This window comes from Medicago sativa, chromosome 4 (assembly GCF_051527215.1).
Source record: "Medicago sativa cultivar Bolivia chromosome 4, Bolivia_mono, whole genome shotgun sequence".
Classification (NCBI taxonomy): domain Eukaryota; kingdom Viridiplantae; phylum Streptophyta; class Magnoliopsida; order Fabales; family Fabaceae; genus Medicago; species Medicago sativa.
The window spans coordinates 17,567,706-17,590,652 of NC_140752.1; the positions used below are offsets into that span (position 1 = coordinate 17,567,706).

The 22,947-nt window shown below is 32.4% G+C and overlaps 2 protein-coding genes across 2 annotated transcripts; one reads left to right on the forward strand and one right to left on the reverse strand.

Annotated features, from left to right (window-relative positions):
• Positions 1-6,100: 6,100 nt before the first annotated feature.
• LOC146926851 (uncharacterized) lies at positions 6,101-6,908 on the forward strand. Its single transcript, XM_085700302.1, has one exon. The coding sequence runs from the start codon at positions 6,216-6,218 to the stop codon at positions 6,486-6,488; it is 273 nt and encodes a 90-aa protein (XP_085556428.1). The 5' UTR covers positions 6,101-6,215; the 3' UTR covers positions 6,489-6,908.
• A 1,153-nt stretch (positions 6,909-8,061) lies between these two features.
• Positions 8,062-13,227, reverse strand: LOC146926852 (CASP-like protein 5B2). The gene is made up of 3 exons (XM_085700297.1): positions 12,784-13,227; positions 9,409-9,541; positions 8,062-8,557 (listed from the first exon to the last, which is right to left on the reverse strand). The coding sequence occupies exons 1-3, from the start codon at positions 12,915-12,917 to the stop codon at positions 8,357-8,359; spliced, it is 468 nt and encodes a 155-aa protein (XP_085556423.1). The 5' UTR covers positions 12,918-13,227; the 3' UTR covers positions 8,062-8,356.
• Positions 13,228-22,947: the final 9,720 nt, after the last annotated feature.

Consider the following 22,947-nt stretch of genomic DNA (forward strand, 5'->3'; position numbering starts at 1 on the left):
CATATATCATTTTTGGATTTCTCTGCTTACAAGAAAGGCCTTGTTTCAACATAAGTATTTGAGGTACAAATATCTTTTATCTTTCCCATCAGTTATTTGTTCAACTAATGTGAAAACCTTCAGCATTTATCTTTTCCATCGGTTATTAGTTCGACTCATGTGAAAACCTTCGGCAAAATTTACTAAAATTTCAAAATTGCCATCGTGTTTATCTATCACATCGGGTATTAGCTCCACATCGATGTGAAAACTCTTCAACAAATGTACTTTTTCCTCTACCATAGCATCAGATATATATGTGTAGGAATTAGGACAGTCTTGGAAGGAGAGCTCAAAAGCTTAAACACAATGAAGCCTTGACACCTACATCAATAAAATTAGCATAGCATCTTAATTCAAAGCTTAGGACAGCAATGAAAGTTGAACATGCTGAAAGGGGACGAAGTTTTAGTTACATCAATCAACTGTAACAGGCTCCTAATGGGGTTAGCTGCATGGTGATTGAAGACAACATGATTTCTAGCTTTTGACAGGCTTACGCGGAATAGTTGAGTTGCATCAGAGTATGCACATGTTAACAATTTCATCTCATTAAACAAAAATTCACATCCATGAAATAGAGCACATCGTGATCCAACACCGTAACTCTAAAATAATTATGCTAGCAACACACTCATCTTCTATAAATATATTAGGTCTTTAACTATGAGAATTTATTAACATTTAGTCTCTCATTAGGTAATTTTAGTGAGAATTTTCATCTATGTTTAGTAGCTGAAATCACTTATCAATTGTTCAAACTTCTGAAGTCACAAGTTAGCTTGAAGCCATTAAGCAATGGTTTGCCCACTGTCTTAGTTTATATGTTTTATGTTCAATGCCATTCCTTCTTTACGCGCGCGTTCGGGACTCTTCTTTCATCAATCTAGTTATGTATGTTGATTGCCTTGGCACTCTCACATATGTTGAAGATCATTGATGACAAAATACTAACAAGTGTACTAGTATGTCGACAAGTTGTAATACTTATAGAAGAGTTTGTCTCCACAAGAATTGTCTAGTTTCACTCGACTATTGCAATTATGATTAAGATGTTTGTAGTAAAATGGGGGGTTTGCACTTGGCAAAATGGTTGGTTTTAAGTCCTTAAAAGAGAGAGAGACCGTGGATGGTTAGGGTTAACACACAAGTAACTAATATACTAACATTTAACTATCCCAAAAAAAACTACATTTCACGGAGCCGTGTGATAATGACATAGCGAACTATTCTTTCGCCTTTTACTAAAAAAAAAAAAAACTACATTTCTCCCCCTTTTTCATTAGATGTAAAGGTTTCAAATCGCATCTTATTACGACAATGCCAAATTACCTAAAATTATTAATAATCACAACTAAAATCAAACACATGTTTGCTTTCTGGATTTATTATAGCATGCATGGAGGAGGAGTATGACAGAAAATGTGTGTCAATATAACATTTTGTAGTATAGTCTAGATGTAACCATACAGTGAGAGCAATCCAGAAATTGTCATCATGTAGAAATTACGTTATGCAGATCTTTCCACATAGCCAGATATTTAGTTGGGTTAATAATTGTGCATCAAATAATTTTATACCAAGATAAATGAGGTTAAATTTAATTTAATTTTACTCCAAAATGAGGTTGAATGGGCATAAATAAGGATAAATTTCAATTTAATTGTCGATCATTACACCAAAATTAAATTTAAAATTGGTTTTGAAATATTTTTAATCCCTATAAAAGATTATCCTTCAAGCAGTTTTAGTCTTTAATGTTAAATTGACTTAAACTTTTGAATGAATTTTGCAGACATTTTTAAAACACTATAAAATGTTCCCGCACAAAATATGACCTCAAAAATCAGTTTCTATGTCCAAATTTTGTTGCTTTTCTTTTGACCTTTTGACATTTAGAAGTTTCATATAATTTTTTTGTAAAGAAATGTTTTATAATATTTTAAACATGACAAAAAAAATCATTCAAAAATTTAAAAGTTAAACGTTAATTGAACATTTTTTATTTCAAGAGAGACTTAAATTATTTGCAATATAATTTTATAAGAACTAAAAATTGAAGAAAATTTGTTCAAAGACTTAAAAACAAAATATTACTCCCTTCGGTCCTATTTACAAGAGAAAGTTGACTTTTGAGATACATTGAATAATTTATGTATCTAGTCAAGAATCTAAACCAAATACATAAATTGTTTAATGTATCTAAAAAATTAATTGTCTCTTGTAAATAGGACCGGAGGGAGTATAATTTTATACAAACTAAAAACATGTTTAACTCTTTAAAATTTTATAATCACAGTATACTATCCACAAAGAAATTGAGTGGATAAATTCAACATCCTATTCTTTGCATTTGGAGGAAGTGCATTGAAAGGGATAAGTTATGTTTGAATTGTGAGTGGGATGAAAAAGTTGATGGTTACTTGCACATTGTTGCATTTGTTGTTTTGCAAGGTAAGTTCAAGAGGGAATATACACGTCTTTAGTCTTTATTTTGACACCACCAAGCCCTTTGTTTTTCCTTCTTCACCTAACTCATCTCACAAAAATTAATCTATAGTTTTTGCTTAGGGACTTCCAAGAAATCATTGAAGCTTGAAAATTATTGCGGAAAGAAATTGACATTTTATTTTGGGTTTATTCTATTAGAGATAATTTTATTCGATGTATCGTTATCAAATATGAACTCTTCTCTCAACTGAAATTTGAACATTAATTTGTTATGTTGTAAGAATCTACCACTTCTATTAGATCTAACTTCAGTTGGTAAAGTGAAATTATTTTCTAATGAAAATACCAATTTTTTATTTTAAGTTCGAGTATGTGGAGTTGGTATATGTATGAAGCAAGCATGGTACTCGTTTTGTGATTAAAAACAAAGTTTGCTATGTCCAAGTTCATTTTTTAAAATAAATATTCTCTATCTATTTAGCTAGATATAAAAAAAAAGATGAATATAAATTGAACATATTTACGCACAACCGTAAAGACTATTACCTTGAATTGAGTAGTGCCACGTAGACAATAAAATTCTCTCTTGAACGCATTACTGAAATTTATATTTAAACTCGAGGTCATTGTGTTAATTGAGACTCCTAACATTTTATCTAATTAGCTAGTGAAACAAATGTACAATAATTATTTTTATTAAGAAACGAAACAGTGAAAATTGAAGATCGTTTTAATCACGTTATTTTATTTCTAACCATATTTTTGGTACTAAACATCCATCTCTATTTAGTAACAACTAATTTCTATTAAGAAATATGTTGGGCACATAAAGTATCTTGGTATTCAATTTGTTTTATAGACATACACTCTCATACTCTAGAGTTTTGTTGAGCAAGAAACTCAATATCCAAAATCATACAATTTCGTTTCATTTGTGTATATTTAATTATTTTAAAATTCATTTAAAATATAAATTAATTTCGCCTACATGATACCTATGTCAAACAAAACTCAAGAGTGCTTAAAAATTTCATATTTTATGATCACACGTGGGTTAATCACTTTGACTAAAGGAATTTTTTTTCTTAAAAGAAAGTTAGAATATACGGGTATTTGTTGGAGTTGTTTTGGTGAACTATTTAGATAAGGATTCAATCATTGTACCATGAAAACTTTGATTTTAAGCGTTAGTTAGGATAAGAAGAGCTAACTCCAAAATTACCATCATATATAGAAATAATCGGTTTTTGATACATTTTTCTATTTTATTTTTGATTTTCCTGAAAAAAGTTTAGAGATGATGTAGGAAGGTTAGTTGCGCGTATCGAAGATGTAGTTGTATGTCAGAAAAGTTTGACAGAAATAGTGGAAGTTTGGCATCCGATGTCAAAATGGCTATTATTATCAATTTTCGAAAAGAGAATTGGTGGAACTCATCGCTTTGCCATGACATATGGCCTATTTAAGCCATCCGAACTCGTTTGGAGCTCAAAAATTAGTTTTTGTTATTTCAGCTCAATTTTAATAATTTCTATTTTTTTTAGCTTATTAAAGTTTTTATAGTATCTAAACACTTCAGTGTAGACAGAAAGACATCTTTTGATTGAATAAAATTTCAGGATTTATCTCATATTTCTAGTTGATTCCAGAGTTGTAATTCACACGTTTGTCGTTTACAAATTTGTTTCTTTTAATTTAGGTTTAGCGTTTGTTAACTTACGATTCCGACTATGTTAAGAGACAAGTTGGAAAAGGTTTTGTGTCTGCCCCATAAACAAAAAACTTTGTTTTTCATATTAATGGATTAATCCAATTTATTGTCTTCAAAGTGTATGACTTTACTTCGTTGTAATGGGTTTTGAATACCAATTATACTTGTTTGAATAAATTTGCTTACACGAAAAAAATAGAACCGAGTTTTAATGACATTTCTTACATTATTATAAGGGTAAATTACAGTCACCTCCCCTAAGGTCTATTAAAATGACACCAACACCCCCTCTATTTTTAAAACTTACACTAACCTCCCTTAAATTTTCATAAAATACATTAACACTTCCCTCCTCTCTTAACACCGTTAGTACTCTGTTAATGTGTTATTTTTTACATCAGTTTAATGGTCACACCATTAAACATAAAACAAAAGGGATCATCCTTAATTTCACGTGGAAATTGGGATCAGAGCGCATTTTCTGTTATAATCATTGTTCTGGAGAGGAACTTCTTCAATGATTTTCTTGAATTGATCCTTTAGAGGCATACTAGTTTCTGGTTTTGCATGAATATCAATATTGTATTATTCCTCCAATTCAAACCTCTTGTTGTTCTTTAAAAGTGTTACCTAGATGTAATACAATATACATCGTTAATGTATTTGTAATGATGCCATGAGAATTGAATTGAAATTACTGAAGAAAATTGCAATTTGGGGGAATTATTAATATGGAGATAAAGAAAAAGAAAAAGAAAATGGGAAGGGTTTTGTTGTAGATGGAATTGATTTTTTTCCTGTGAACTATGAAATTGAAATTAACGAAGAAGAAATTGCAATTTGGGGAATAATTGGATGATTATATGGAGATGCATAACATAAAACTTGATCATGAGCTAATGGTTGTGGTTTCACATTGAGCCCATATGGAACTTATGATGAAAAGTAACAATGATCCTTTTTGTTTTTTGTCTCATGGTGACCATGGAACTGACGTAAATGAAAAGAAGAAGCAAATTAACAGAGCATTAACAACGTTAAGGAATAAGGGAGGTGTTAATATATTTTATGAAAACTCAAGGGAGGTTTGTGTAAGTTTTAAAAACAGAGGGGGCGTCAGTGTCATTTTAATAGACCTTAGGGGAGGTGACTGTAATTTACCCTTATTATAAAACAATGGGGGTAACTTTTTCCATCTCCAGCATAATTTCGAATGAATAATATATATTGAAGAAAAAAAAGTAAGCATTTCAAAAGCACACTAGCTTCGAACAAAATATGTTTTCAAAAACATGTGTGATATTTTTTAAGAGAAAAGTTAGTTGTACAATTATTTTGTCACATTTTTGGATAACTATCTCTCTCATATTTATATTATATTTTTATTTTCTCTCTTTTTGTTTCCTCTCTATTATTTTTTACTAATAAAAAAAAGTAAAATAAAAAAAAAATTGTCACGAGAGCTCTACACAGACATCAATACTCATTTTTTAAATGTGAGCGTTGAAAAGTACCTCCCAAAGCAATGGCATCATTCTTTGGTCGACCTTGAGAAAGACTAAATTATTAATTAAAATAAATTAAACATTAAACACAACAATGATGAATCAGTGTCACTATACTTGTTTTAAGATGAAATCAAAATAAAATGATGAATGGAAAAACGTCATATCAAAACCAACCAACCAATCTTGTTTTGAAAGCTCAAAACAATTAAAAAAAAATTAATAGTGAAAAAAATGTGATAAAAACAAATATTATTTTATAATATTTTTATAATTTTACCGTAGTTTGATCAATGAATGTGGTTTGCACATAGCTTTCAAAATCTTCTTGTAGGTTTACATTGAAAATGAAACTTCCCTAGGCTTAGCGTGAAGAGTTACACTCCAATATATTCTATTACTCCACGTCACATACCCTTACCCTCCCTCGCATTTAAACCCTCTTATTGTCCTCTCACCTTCAATCCATCCAATTCACAAACCAAAAAACCTTTCACTTTCTCTTAACAATGGAGGGTCTTATTCCATTTGTGTACAAAGCCATAGTACAATACAAGAATGGCAAAGAGAGGTCAAATATTGGTTCTTGGTTTTGTGACTCACCTTCTTACTCATACATGAAACTTTCGGCTGGTGATTCGGGTCGGTTTCAAACCTTTGCTTCTTCTTCTTCTTCACCGTCTTCCAACCCTACCAATTCTAGAACACAAATCATAGCTTCTTCGGGTGGTGCTGTTCGATCTCCACGTCGCCGCATGAATTCACATAGAGTTTCAACATGAACAACTTATTGTGGTGTGGTGCTTAAATGAATGTGGTTTTTTTATAAGAAAAAAACCACATGAACAACTTATTGTATTGTGGTGCTTGAATAAATGTTGTTTGATTAATCATTATTTTACTTTTATTGTAATTTGCATATGTAAACGTGTGACTAACCAAAAAGAAAGAAGTCATACGCTTGGTAATTAGTGTGGTTGGTATAGTTTGTTAGCATTATGCAATTGTAAATATGGGTCATGAATGCTTGTAAAAATAGTGTATGTGTTTTATGGCCAAAGGGTCATAAAATATCATATACTATAGTACTATGTGATTTAAATGGGAAAAAGTGGTAAGTTGAATAAAGGATATTTCTTGGCTAAGGGGCCATATCATGGAAACAATGAAAAATTATATTGAAATTAATTGCTGGTTTGTTATGTTTAGGGGTTTGATTGATTTTATTTATTTTCTGGTACATGCTTGATTTTAATTTATTCACTGGTATTTCTTAGATCTTATTTGCATTCAAATTGATGGGATTCTTAATTAGAGAATTTTGCTCGATCCAAATAGGGATAAGAGTGTGTGTAAGAGACAAAATGAAGCAAACAATACAATTGATTGGAGCTTTTTCGTATCGTCGTGAGTTTGACAAGACCATGGTAACTATGTATAAATGGAAATATACTACGGCTTCAAAATTTGATATCAACATGTAAGCTACTTTAACGAAAAACATACCGTAAGTATTAAGACCACAAATCCAACTATCTTTCATATTATCCTACAAAATAATGTTAGATAATAACGCCCTACGCTCCTCTAACTTTTTACTCCCAAACAACCAAGTTTCTTCTCCGACTCCAACATCATTCTCCTAAACCACAACTAGACATCATATATAAAAATGTTTTTGATCATTATCATCTTCATCTGGCAAGATTACATAAAATTAATTGTTTTTGTTAGAGATACAAAAAATTGTTTTCAACTATTTATTTGTTTACTTTTTCTTTTGAGAGGATACAAAAAATTGTTTTCAACTATTTATTTGTTTACTTTATTATCAGGTTTGGTAGGTGATGGCGTGTAAGACATTCCATTAGGAATTTAGCATATATGCCTTTCATTGAAATCTTACTCATACCAATTATTTATTCATTGAAGTAGCATGTAAACCTAATCCAACATGAAAAATGTTAAATAATGACTTGCATATTATCTTGAATAATCACATACTGCATCAAGACAAATCATAGAAACTATAACATATTGTGTTATATTCTAGAAAGAGGACAAGTTTCTTTGGTTTTTTCATTTTATAAAAGACTTTTTTAATATTAAATATGTAGCTTTAGTTTAATGACCTAGTTACAAACTATTGAGGAATTCTAAAACCAAACTTGTTTTTAGTTCATAGACCAATTTAAAAATCTTCAAATAGTTCAACAACATATTGATTAATTAAACCTATATTATATAGCTAAGTAATATTTAACCATGTCAAAGTAACATACTATATGCCATTATGTATATAGCAAAAAATTTAAATTTTTAAATCATAACATGTGAAATGAGAGTTCTAATCTCTTTTCAAGGTTGTCAGGATACTAAATTACTAAACAAAATTATGTACAGTAGCAAAAATGTAGAAGCATGAGTTCAATGATTTGCCTACATTAAGGAAGAAAGATGAAAAAAATCAATTCAAGGCTTAAATTAAACTGAAACTCTAACTAGATTGAGAGGAACCACTGTGATAACTGACATCTCAACTATGTCGGCACTTAGAAACCAACAATCAAAAGTTTTGAGAAGGGACAACAACCAAAATATTTGCCCGTCATGTCACAAAGATATCAAAGATGCCAACATGTAAATCAAGCTAGACTGAGGCCAATATCCAAAACATCACATGTGATGACATTGCGGTAAGAGCCCAGGTGACGAAAGCCAGGGCTACAGAAATCTGGTACTTATGGCAAGGGATTATCTTATGAGTTGCACACATATCCACGTCTCTTGTATATAAAACTACGACTCCTGCTGATGAACATGCAGCTGCTAGTGACAAAATGGCTGTTACCTGCATAGCATAAATCGCTCCTATTATTTCACTACATAATCAGCTCAATCATTCTTCAGAAGATAAAAAATGTAATGCCATAGAAGAAGAGGAAGATAAACATTAGAGAAGATATCGTGGAAGTTTTGAAAATGCATTTTAGAAAAAGATTGAATATTTTAGAAAAATCTAAAAACTGTAGAAACATTGTTTAAAAAAGAAAAATCCATAACTAAATGTGATTCCAGCCAAACTGAAAATGTTTTTAGAAAGTAAACAACCCTTTGGATTCTATCATTATAAAATAAGATATGGAAAATAAAGCACAGATTCATCAACACTTCATCAGAGTCATAGTTTCACCAAGCACGATCAAAAAGATAACCAAAGACATACTATTCTGCATCAGTACATGTATGTTAATGCAATGAGTGATGTTCAATTTAAAACTGTGACTATTTCTTTTACAAGCAAATTATGCATATATGTACAACAGTAACATATCATGTAGCTAGAACCAAATGAGTAGTTCATTGGTTGCAAGGTAAAAGCTGTCATAAAATAGAAGAGACAAACAATCAGACTTTATCAAGTTATGCAGCACCGACGCTTCGCGTTCAACGCGTATTCAGTGTTTGACATGTGTCAGCGTTCAACACAACACCGACACATGTAGCTACAGTTAATCGCTTCTATACTACCGGTGTCGGTGTTTCATAGATATCAAGTAGTTAAAAATTAGACCAATTGAATGCTTGTTCAATTGAATGATGCATATAATTATGTTAAGCATATTTTTATACTTATTTTATAAACTTGAAATTAGTTTTTCATTGTCCACGTAAAAATAAGAAGAGTGGCGTGACTATTACCCAATCGCCTACAACAAACAGGCTAACAAGAATTGGATTTTGTAGGTCTCTCTTTCTTCTCAAGGCATAAATATCAAGACATGCAAGCCCAAAGCTCCAGAGCACTTGAAGTCCCATTGATGCAGTTAAATAGCTGAAATGGAGACAAGTATCCGACAGTTATCTTTGCAAAAAAACATGACAATCAATTTAAGCAATAAGAAAAGGAAACATCTTCCACAGAAAACCAAAACTTTAACAATAAGAATCAGAAAAGAATGAATAGATACTAAATGTACTTGAACTGATATTGATTTAATGTGAAGGGTTGTTGCGAAACATAGAGGCTTAATCCTTATTTACGGGTACTAAACTCATAATCCCAATAAATATGGAAAAAGATGAAATATACAAAAAATATACTGAATTACTATCTTAAGAGATCATTTAAAGTACTCAAAATCATAGTTATCAAACCCATATAGCAATGAGTAACGGCCTATTCCAAGATGTTGTAGCAGGATGGGCATACGGGATGGCTGTTATACTTCAACTTTAGGTACAAATTGAATAACGGTTCATGCTAACAAACGCCCTAAGGGCATTGCTTATGGAATCGATAAAAAGAAAGTGTTTTGAAAACACAAAGCAAAGGCTTGTTGTAGATTAATTTATACTATACATATATAAATGCTAAAAAAACCCTCAAAAATTTCAAGACATTTATAATTTTATAATTAATAATAATAAAGTCATATGTCTTTTAACACATAAGCTAATATAACAAAAGTAAAGTAAAAAAAAAATAAGTTTAAGCCTCTAAGCCACAATCTCAAAGTAACTAAACTTTACTAAGTAATTAATAAGCCTCTATGAAAAAAAGAGGCAGTAGAGTCAGCAACTCAAACCGGAGCATGTCAGATCAGCAACGAGGAGTCTTAACACTCCAAAATGTATGGTGACAGTTAGAATATTTCAGAGAATAAAAAGGAATCAATCAGCAATGAAAAATCACTTGTACAAGAAGAATGGACGGGGATTTGGTCTTGTTGGAAAACCTCAAAATAATAACTGCATCATTCCATTTACTATTGTTGTTTGCAAAGGAGCGTATTTCCATTATCTCTGTCAGAAACAGCAGCCATCATGATGACCGTGAACGAAAAACATGATGCAACAAAGAAGAAAATTCCGTCGTGAGCCAATACAGTCTACTCCTCCACTATCGCACATCCATAGTGTAGTGCACTATTGACAGCTATGCTCCAAATTAATTTAAGACATGAAAAAATATCATGATATATTTTTCATATATTCTAACACTCTACCTCAAGCTTAAACTAACTAACTTTTGACCTTGTTAGTTGTTAGTTGTTACAAATGAACCCTATTAATAAAATAATAGAGCACAGGCTCCACCAAATACAACCAGAAAGGCAGCAGATCAGAGATGCTTAAGATTTTGGAGAAACGAGCATTGCTAGAAGGACAATTTAGCAAAGGACCAAAACGATAATGTTATAGAGCTGATTGGAATGTAGTATCAAGTCAAGGAATATGAGACGTTTGAAGAATGACTAGAGCATTATACAAAACAAGAAGGGAAACAAGCACAAACTCATCAAGAATAGCATCCCTGATGTTGATGCTAAGGCTCGTTTGCATCACTGTCATCTGACTCATGAATCATGACTAAGAAAGGAGAAATCACAATTGGTGTAATTCACAATGGGAAGCTATATTTATCACTTTATAACTCATGTGAGCAAGAACTCACAGAAAAAGTTGTCGGAGATCGTGATGAGCAGGGGGATGAACTAGGCTAAGGATTTTGGAAGAGACTGTGGAAGTAGCAGGCAAAAAAATCGCCACTTAAAAAGGGAGAATTTTGGAGTGTAGAGGGAACTGGAAACCAGTGCGAAGAAAAGGATAACTGAAATAATGGCATTATTACAATAGTGCTCCAGATTTATCAACCTCAATCAACAACGAAAATCTAAAATACTACAAATTACACATAGGGAAGAGATTATTAGATAGTTTGAATATTTTCTGACACGCTTTAAAATGTAAAAAACGATAGCTAAGACTTAGTGTAGTGAATCAACAACTCAGGCACATACACAGAATGCCTATGACGAACACAGAAAGAGAAAAGCATTACCATCTTCTGTGACAGTATTAAATCGCAAGCGCTAAATCTTATCCAGCTATCATTGAAAATCCTAATCCACGTCGTAATACACATCAAAACGTATATTAAAGTTTATCAATCACATAGGGGAAAACAACAAAAATTGTAATCATTACAATCCCTAAAGCACCAATTAAAGAGTCCACACGCTTGTAAAAGAGTGATATAGAACAAAAACAAAATACATACTGATAAACATATCATCTCATATATTCACAGTTTCCACAATCAGTCCGTGTATGTCACATAAGGATTACAGCTGATCAACATTTTTTCACATGCATAGTATGTAAATGTCAACTCCCTGCTTGATGTAAGGGAAAGGTCACCCATAAAATATGCGCAAACTACAATGCATTATTCTGTCTGAAAATAATCAGACATTTCCATGTTCCCAAACTAACAACACTAACAAAATCATGATATTTTCATCTAGGAAGATCCTAATGCTAGATTTATCCAATAACTCTAGTCCCCACCAAGGACCTGTTCGGTTAATTATGTAGAAAAAGTACAAAGTGGAAGTTTTGGAATGAATAAACAACATTGTGTTACTTTATTTTTTTCAATTAATCCTCCAGTTCTCACGGAAAAGGAACCCTGGTAATCCAAAGTTTGGCCAGAAGATAAGTAAAGTCTAACCAAGAATTGTTTCAGACAGAGATCAAACTTTGGTACTTCTGATCTATTCGACCTTATCATAAGCCCGTTATTGTCCTACATAGAAAAACCCCAACCACCCACCAACTTATTCCCAAATGACATGACCATCACAAACTCATTTCCATATTTTAAGGGTATTTTCATTTTTAATAAGGAAAACAATTTCCATTTTAACTAATCATTCTCCTAACTTTAGAAATTAACATTAATACATTACCAGCCACATCCTTTTCATAAAACCCATTATTCATTTTCAGAAACAAACATCTTAAACATTAACTACTTAATCAACACTACTTGTCCTTCAAATTCTTCTATACAAATCCAAACATACCCAAAATAAAGCCATACAATAAACACAACTCTAACCACTTTTAGCAAACAAACAATGATCCAACACCATAACCTAAAAAAAAAACCCTAATTTCAAAATCAGCATAGCAAAATAAATACAGAAACATGCAAATTATTGAGTCAAAATAAATGCAAAAAATTTAATTTTTAACTTAAAATAGGGAAAAAAAATTAAAAAATTTTACCAGAAAGCGGTGTAGGTAGAGAAACCAAAAGAAGTAACCATGACGCTAATGGAAGCAGCACCAAATGCACATTGTCCTAACCTCAACAAGAATCCACTCACTGTTCCAGGTCCACCCAACAATCTCTGCATCATTTTTCTTTCTTCTTCAAATTTTTCTTCTTTAGGTTTTGAGAAGATAAATAGAATGAAACCCTAATTTTGAAAAATGTTCAATTAGGATAGATTCGTTGTTTCTGATTCTGTATCCATTGGAGGGTTTGATTGGTTTGTGATAAAATCGATTTTTTAGAGAGAGAGAGAGAGAGAGAGAGAGAGAGAAGAAGAAGAAGAAGAAGAAGAATGTGAAATGCTGTGTTTTGTGTTTCTCAACCAAAAAAAAAAATGTTGTGTTTAAGATTTTTTTTTTTATTAATTTATTAATGATGTTTTTTTAATGTTGCTGAGAAGGTTTTGTTTGATTAATGATGTTTTTTTTTAATGTTGTTGAGAAGGTTTTTGTTTTTAAACTGTTTTTGTTGTCCTGCAATAGTAGGAGTGGGTTGTTTCCTTTTTCTGGAAAAGAAAAATAAAATGATTTTTAATTTGATAAAAGGAAAGATAAAATTCTAGTACTATTAATTTTTGAATGATAGTATTTCATTTTTTTATTAAAAAATTTAAATAATGGTAAATAATCATTTTCTATTCAACCAAAAAAAATACTCACTTTGTGATATTTAAAAGGTTAAATTACACCAGAGTCCTTTAAGTTTGAGATTTGTAATAAATTGTTCATTTAAGTTATTTTGGTCACACATAAGTTCTTTAAGTTTGAGGTTTGTAACAGATTGGTCATTTAAGTTATTTTGGTCACATATAAATTCTTTTAAGTTTGTAAACATTTTCAATTTAGTCATTCTATTAACCAAAACGATGATGTGGTTGAAGGACTAAATTGAAAACGTTTACAAACTTAAAGGACTTATGTGTGACCAAAATAACTTAAAGGACCAATATGCTACAAACCTCAAACTTAAAAGACTTGTGTGTGACCAAAATAACTTAAAGGACCGATCTATTACAAATCTCAAACTTAAAGAATCCATGATGTAATTTAAATCATCTAAAATTATGAACTGTTACAAAGACTTCGAGTAAGAAAATATTAAAAACTCCTTAAAATATGTTAGTTTTTTTTATCTAATAAAAATAAACGATATTCATCCCTCGCAAGTAATAGAAAAACATTTAAAGATATGAAATGAGGTTTTTCGTTCTCTTCAGGTAACCATTTTTCTTCTTTCAAACCCACCTAACTTCTCTTTTTCTTTCAAATTTATCATGGCTCATCTTCTAGTCCATATCCTCCATCTTTAAAACTCTATTTGGTTTTTTCTTTTTCCTTCCGTTCCTTTTTACACAACATCAACAAACACTTCCCTTTCTACAAACTCATTTGAACCCTCCAACTATTTGTCTTTTTATTTCTAAAACTTCTTCCATATAAATCCACACAAACCATATTTTCAAATCACCTCTTTTTCACCTACCAAATATTTGTCTTTTTCTTTCTAAAACTTCCTCCATTCATTTCAATCTCCTTAATTTCATTTGCAAAATCATGTTATTGGATAAGTTTAATATGTGCATAAACTTTCTCAAATACCCTTATTTTTCATCCCTCATCTATCATCACAATACATGCACTTTCATCATCAATTTTTCATGTCAAAATGCACTCTTTCACACTTGCCCATTATATGTTTGTTGAAATTCCTCTCCCAAACGTATTTTTAGAAACATTTAGATTTTTGGATTTTCAAAACACTTTTGAATAGTGTAGAGAAGAGGAACAATTTTGCATTGACAAATGACTTCTACTCAAATTGGAGGTCTCAATTGTCCATTACGAGGGTTCCATTGTTGCCATTATGGTGAGGAATGCAGTAAGGGTATTTCTCGTTTGGTGTCCCATCTTAAGTCGATACACCTTCGTACTGACAAACGGAAAAGTACAATATGAAATGCCCTCAAGAGTGATTGGAGTTTGTTTATGGCTTTGGAGGAGTCTTTAAGGATGGTTAAGCAATGTATGTGTGGAATATGTATGAGTTTTCATGCCAGGAGTCATGCATGTCATTATTCTGATGGTATGATTCATGTTACTGAGGAGACATGGGAGGTCAGGAGTCACATTGGACATATTTTAAAACCATCTAGAAAAGACTCGATACTATTGGGGCAAATGAGGGGTTGATTTTCGAGGAAAAGTTGTTAGAGGAAGTCCTCCAAGTACCTATCTTCCTTGTGAAGAGTATTCCTCAAAGTTGTCGTCTTGCATTCTTTCAGGCATTAAAATATACTCTTTATTGGGTGGTTGTTGATCCAGGTTTTGTAGGTTCTTAGGTCTGGTTGTTATCGCTTGCTCGTTGTACTTTACAGTTGTTCAAGCCTTATACTATGGACATTCAGATTTTTAACCCCATTTAAAAAGTTAAGCCAGATAAAACATGTCATAAAGCCAAATAAAACATGACATAAAGCAAAATAGCCAAACAAAATTTTCACTAAAATCAGTATCCCGCTCAGCCAAACCTAAACCCAATTCACTTCACAAAAATTTCCCGACACTTTACAGATTCTCAAATTGATTCTTCAAGAATCGAAGCACTCCAAAATTCCCCAAATCGAGTTTCACTTCAACAAATCCAATCGTAAAATAGAATGGATAACAATTTATCCTTCAAAAAATTTCAACATAAATATTCAAACTTCGCAGCGGATTTAGTTCAACAACATAAAAAGTCTTTGGCACGCAGGCCTCATCATAAAAATCTCGTAAAGTCTTTGTTCATCATTTATTTCATGAAAATTCAAAAGCGATACGTAAGGAACAGAAAACAGTAGCATAATCCCCATCCTGTTACGTATCAAAGCACCTAAAGACACATAGTGATGAGTCCACTCACGACCACGCCTATTCTTGATTACCTGCAAGTTACCCATACGAAGGGCAACATTTTCAAGCAGAAGGGGTGAGATTTCACAAACAATAACACTAAACATATAATTCATCAATTATATTTAACAACTTAATCAATATCAATATATCATAATAACAATTATGAAAAATCAAGCATCATAAACAATTCATCAACATAAACTTAAAGCATCATATCATCATCAACTTAAACTTCACAATCATTAAACAACTTCTTAATCGACTTCAACATCAACTTCATGAGACAATTTAACACTTGACTCGACAAATGCAACTCGACTCAACTATGCAACTCTTATCATCTTATATCATCTTGAATATGCAAATGCATGTGGTACCAATCAGGGCATCAAGCCCCCAACATATATGAGCGTAAATAGGCTCCAGGGCATCAAGCATCCAACTTAAATTGAGCAAAAGTTCCAGGGCGTCAAGCCCCCAACGTGGTTGAGCAATGGCTCCAGAGCATCAAGCCCCCAACTTTAATGGGTATGCAATGAACTCAACTTCCTATAACTTAGACAACATCATAAACATCTCTTATAATTGTATTATTATGGACAACTTCTTTACATCTTTACAACTTAGACCAACACGTATAACTTATAACATTAATGGTCAGCATCAGCAGACAACACATATGCAGCATATAACAGATTTATACATCATATAATCATTAAAGAATGAATCGCATCAACACTAGCATCATAGATATTCAATAGTGCATTATATAACAATATCACGTCATTACTAATTTGAGTCATCTTAATTTATGCTCCCTGGACAGTTTACAATCTCTTAAAAACTCACATTTTCTTACCCAAAGTTCATCTCAAGGCTACATGTGTGATAGGTCGCAATAAAATAAATTGGGCAGAATACACTAGTTACTTGCAGTGGCGAGTGGGAATGCTCGCAGTGGCGAGCAAACCATGCTCTTTGGAACTCTCAACACGCACATGCTCGCAGTGGCGAGCTAATTTGCTCGCGAGGCGAACTCTTTGGACTTGCTCGCAGTGGCGAGCTAATCTGCTCGCGAGGCGAGCTCACCAGGTTGGCTCGCAGTGGCGAGCGATTTAGCTCGCGAGGCGAGCGATGATGACAGGCTCGGGCAGAATGCAGGTTTTCTCAAATTTTCACCTAGTCCCATGATTCTAACCTCAAAACAGCTCCTAATAATCATCCTATGGATATTCTAAGGTCTGTAAACAACTTCTACATCAATTCAACAAGTTTTCATCATCTAATCATCAATTCTCTCATTAAACCCTAATTGTCCATTCTCACAATCTAATCCTACCACATGCTAATTATAATTTCAGAATCACATGATTAATATTACTGAAAGCTAGTCTCACCCTTACCTTATAACAGATGAAATCGGCAGCCTCCAGGGTTCTCTCCTCTTCTCTTGACTTTTCTCCCTTTTTCACCAAAAACTGATCGTGCGTTATGTCTTTCTCTAAACCTAACTTCTCTATTTATAACACCTCTTCTATTCTTTTCTTATTTCTCTTCTCACCACTAACTTACTCAAATCACAACACAGCCCCACTTCTTAATATTTATTTTATTTTCAAATCTCATTTTATTAAATAATAAAATAAGTCATAACATCTTAAAGAATCATATAGTTCACATAAATCATATAAACCACTTAAATCACATAAAATCATATGAACCACGTAAATCTCATAAATCACTTAAATCACCTATAAATATATGCTAAAACTCATTAAAATAATTAGTTAATCAAGGAGGGCGTTACACAAAACAGTTTGCATCTTTTGCTTTTGTTTTTTGTATTCTTGCTGCGAGCTTCGTGCAGTGTGCAACTCTTAAATTGTATGTGTCGATTGAATTTGAATTAGGTTGAAGTTTCAGCTGTATAGACTAAATACAAACCCGGGGTGATTGATGATTTGTTCCTCAATTTGTTCTGCACCAAATTAGTATAGGTAACCAAACAAAAAAAGCCCCTTCTAGTTCTTATTTATAGCTTTTAAAAAGAAAATAGGGATATGTGATTAATGTGGTGGCTGAGTATGAATATGATATCAGGAGGTGAGGTGGGACTCAAAGAAACCTGGATACGATGGACAAATCGAAGTTGATAATCGTCTAATGATGAAAAGCACTACAAATTCCCATACCATAGAAGCTACCGTAATTTTCTCTCTGAGAACCCAATAACATGTAATCGCATTTCACTTCATAAGTGTTCATGACCGTGACAAACAAAAAATATGGTTTCAAAAGGTTTTATACTTAAGTGAATTACTGCAATGCATGTTTGAATTGCATTATTTGAGTTTATCGAATGACATAAGTTTTATGCGACTGTTTCGGAGAACTTACGAATACAACTTATCAGATTGTTCACAAGGTGTTTTCAACTTATTTTCATAAGTTCTTTAAGATGGCTTATGAAAATAGCTTACAATTTATACAAAAACAAATATTATTTTTTATCTTTTATTATAGAAATAGCTTGTGCATAAGTGCTTATCATAATAAGCACTTGTGAGCGGTTTAGGGCATTAGAAAGAGAGAGTAAGGTTGTACCAAAAATAGATAGATAGATAGATAGATAGGTAGGTAGGTAGATAGATAGATAGATAGATAGATAGATAGATAGAGAGAGAGAGAGAGAGAGAGAGAGAGAGAGAGAGAGAGAGAGAGAGAGAGAGAGAGAGAGAGAGAGAGAGAGAGAGAGAGAGAGAGAGAGAGAGAGAGAGAGAGAGAGAGAGAGAGTGAGTAAAGCTTTTTAGTTCAATTTATAAAAAAAATCATTAGATGATGAAATGGAAACTTATTTCGTCTCGACTTTGTTTTGATTTAGTTTTATTTGAAAAACTGATGAGATGAGACTTTGTTGTTTTTTGAGATGGATGACAAACATTAGTTACCAAAGATTCTTAGAGAAACTACTTAAAGAAGAACTACACCATTTTGGTTTTGAGAGTTTGGAAAATATCAAGTTTGATTGGGTTGATGGTTAGAGTGGAATGGAATAAGCTAGTTAAGATTTTAAAAATAGATGTTACTTCGTTCTATTCTCTTTCATTTCATTCCAATCCAATCCATTCAACTCTATATTATCGTAATTTCAAAGTCCAGACATTATGTAATACAATGTTACTTATTCTACTCATATATGTTTGTGTTTCAATAACAGTGCAACATTATCCTCGCATTTGTGATATAGTAAGAGTATCTATGGAGACATCCATTTTTAGGTACTTAAATGGGTCCCACGTATATACATAACTCATTTATAATTTTTTTAATAGTAGTACCTAATAGGTACTTAATCCCTCCAACCCAACATCTCACACAAATTTATTAAATGTGACCCACTAATCAACTATCAATAACTTTATATCATTACATTTTTTTTTAATATTGACAGAGAATGGATCCCGCTTAATATTAGGGGTTTTAAGTGAGACCCGGGTCTTATAAGACCTCGAAAAAGTTTCTCCTCAATGGAGGTACCTAATAAGTATCGGGTCTTAAATGTTTAAATGTTGAAGACCCTCCTATTGGAGATGGTCTAATCCACCTTATATGGATTCTTCTGAATTTTGAATGGTTATTTGTTCAGAGCAAGTTTGTTAGCCCATATGTCTTGTTGTAACATGTACGAATTTTGAGGTCTATGTCTCCTCCATTCCTTTTGGAGCTCTAAAAAATGCTCATAGCTCATATTGGAGGAAGCAAAGTTGACGCTATAATGGTTGGCGAGTCTAATAAGATTATGTATTATTTTACAATTCTTCAAGGTGATGTTAATCTCAATGTAACAAGCTAGTGATAAACTTTTTTGAGATATGTTAAAACATTCATTTAAGTTTTGAGCCAAGGGTTACTGCACTTACTTGTCAATGGCTCATGGGACCCTGCAAAGTCAATTTTGTTGTCCTACCAGATGGAACCTCATTGATATTTTATGTTGTAAGGTCCTAAGCATGATGGAATTCTAGAAGTGGTTGTATTCCAAGACCACCTGGGTATCTCCTCACCCTTACAGGTGCACTTATATGTAGTTATTTATTTTTCAAATCCCAATTATGTATGATTTTTATTGGATATGTTGATACTATGAACAGTTGAAACATCACAAACAAGTGGGATGTTAACAAATGACTGGTATAACAGATTGTATAGTGCATGACATGTACTATTTGATTCAGTGTTTGTGTGTGATGTTTAAATCTAGAGTTAAATGTTGCTTAGTAATGATTATTAGTTATTACCTTGTTGCCTACGAGCAATATGGGGAAGAGGAAACATAAAGTATGCTTCCAAAATTCGGAAGGTTAACTTCTAATATATGTTATCTTAACATATTTTTCAGATAATGTTCAAGAACGATGTGTAAGTTTGATGCTTGGAATACCTAGATGCAATTTGATTATTTGAAGCAACATCTATGGTTGTGAAAAAATGATAGTTAATGTGTATGTGTCTAGTTTTATGGTATTAATGAATGATTTTGCAACTTTTAATTTGTTAGTGTTTGATATGAAATTTGGTCAATGATATTTTATATTAGTGGTTATGAATGAAATTTTAGATTGGTTTATGAAATTATGTTTTATAATCATGTATAATATGAAAGAAACTAAAAAAAAAGAATTTGAACTTAAATGGGTTGAACTAATTTTTTTATACTGTTTGAGCCCTTTTTAAGTGGGGTAAACCGACTTAATTAATAGGTTTTTCAGTGGAGTGACCCGACTTATTAAAGGATTTTAAGTCGGATGAAAGATAAACTTAAACTCAAAATAGTTACTGAGTCAGACATGAACTGACTTAAAAGTCATTTTCACCCCACTTAAAGATTGTTTTCTGTACTAGTGGTCCTTGCAACAACGCCATATTTTGGGTTGCTTGGATAAATTCTGATGGTTTCACCAAGTTGGTTAATAGTGTGTTGAGTGGATCTGGACATGTTGATATGGGTAATTGAGGAGATTATTTTGAGAAGAAAGACAAAAAGACGGGTCCTACATCAGGCAATGCCTTCGTGAGGTTGTTGATAGGCACTTCACAACAGCTGTGAAGGTGTTGGAGTCATCTGGAGTAGCCATATATAATGAAGATACTATGAAAATTTTAGGGGACAAACACCCGTATAGGTCACCTCCCTCTGTGTCGATCACCATGTTCTTTAAAGCTTCCTTTGTGGATGAAGTTGACATTGTTCTCAAGTGCATTAAATTGTTCCCTAAGGGCCATCTTGTGGTAGAGATGGTTTACGAGCCCAACACATATTTGACGTGTTGTGTGGAGAAGGTTCAGTTATGTCAAGAGATCTTTTATGTGTTATCACTCTAGTGGTTAATCTATGGCTAGGAGGAAGACGCCCATTGAGTTTAGTAAAGTTTGTAGCTTCTACACCCTTGACACCATTGTTAAAGCCTAATTATGGAATACACCACGTTGTAGTAGGTACTATTTGGAGGCGACAGACATACAAAATTGCAATGAAAGAAATTGGTAAAGATATGGTTAAATATCTCAATGAATTTTAGTTTGGTGTTTGGGTTTCAGGTGGTGCATAGGCCATTTTACACAGTGCTACATGGTGTTGATCGAACAATATGGAGATGGTTCATTGATTGTGCTCATAGTAGATTTTTCGATTTCTTTCAACTTGGTAGACAGGGCGGCACTATTGTGTGTGGTGAGATTGAGATGCACGTCTATTTCTTTATGAATTGGCATTGAGAATATACTTTGGTGATGGACATATTATGTCTGCCACTGGAGTGCAACAAGGTGACCCATTAGGACCGCTTCTTTTCGCTCTTGTGTTACACCCTTTAATTCATCATATCATAGATAGTTGGAAGCTTCTTCTTCATGCTTGGTATCTTGATGATTAGAATCTTGTTGGGGATTCAGAATTGGTAGCTAAAGCTTTGGACATCATTCGAGAATCTGAGCCAGAATTGGGTCTTAAATAGAATATTTGTAAAAGTGAGATATGGTTGCTTCATATGATGGTAATAAGCACCATGGGGGTTTATTCCCTTCGAATATTGAGAGATCGACGTTAGAGGTAAAATTGCTCGGAGGGGTTGTTAGCCAAGATAAAAGTTTTATCACGGGGTTTGCCATAAAGAGAGCTCCTAGGACTGCTGAGTTAATGCATCTTCTTCCATAATTAAGGGATCTTCAGAGTGAGATTCTTCTACTTCGATCATGCATGGGTATCATCAAACTTTTCTTTGACTTAAGGATGTGCCAACCGATTCACATGGAATCGGCGACTATGGTGCTATGTTTTCTATTGAGATTGGTTACGTTCAAGTAATATTCCGTTAATGTTTATGGGGGTATATATAGCAAAGTTTACATAAAGGCCCCAAACATTGACATGATGAAGGGCTGAGCTGAAATTTGTTAATGTTTTTGGCCATTTTGGCGTGATTCGATATATGTACCCCCATATAGCACAAAGATTTCTATATACACCCCCTATAAAAAATTGGTTATTCTTAATAATGTGTCAAAAAATTATTATCGAAAAAATTGGTGATATTTTTTTGGGCCCTTTGTTTCTAATGTGCTTCACTAATATTAAAAATATTGGTGATATTTATTATCCAATAAGTTGAGATAATTTTCATAACAAAACAAATTATATTTTGGCTTAATAGGTCATTTGGTCCCCTAATTAATTACCAGTTTTCATTTTGGTCCTATAATTAATAAAACACATGTTTTGGTCCCTCAAGTTTGCCTCGGTTAGTCAAATAAATCCATGACTGTTAAGTTTAACCTCAAATGTCTATAGTGGACCAACATTATAGATTGTCCACCATAGACCTTATTAATTTTTCAATTTCAATCTTAATCTTGTCAACTTTCTTGAATTGATTGAAATTATTACATAGTTAAATTTGATAATGCAAGATCATGTGTGGCACACATTCATGTATCATCGTAATGAACTTGTTAGAGATACTTAAAGCATATAAAAAGAGTAATGATGTACTTCTAGTATACAAAGGATTTCTTGTATCTATGATTTCTCTAAAAAGTCTAACACTAATTTTGTATCATGTATTATTGTTGTTATGAGTTTAACATTGGAGAAGTTTGCTTTAAAAAGGTTAAAATTTAGTTAATTACGTGTTGATATACTTTTACTATTTTGGTGTTATTATT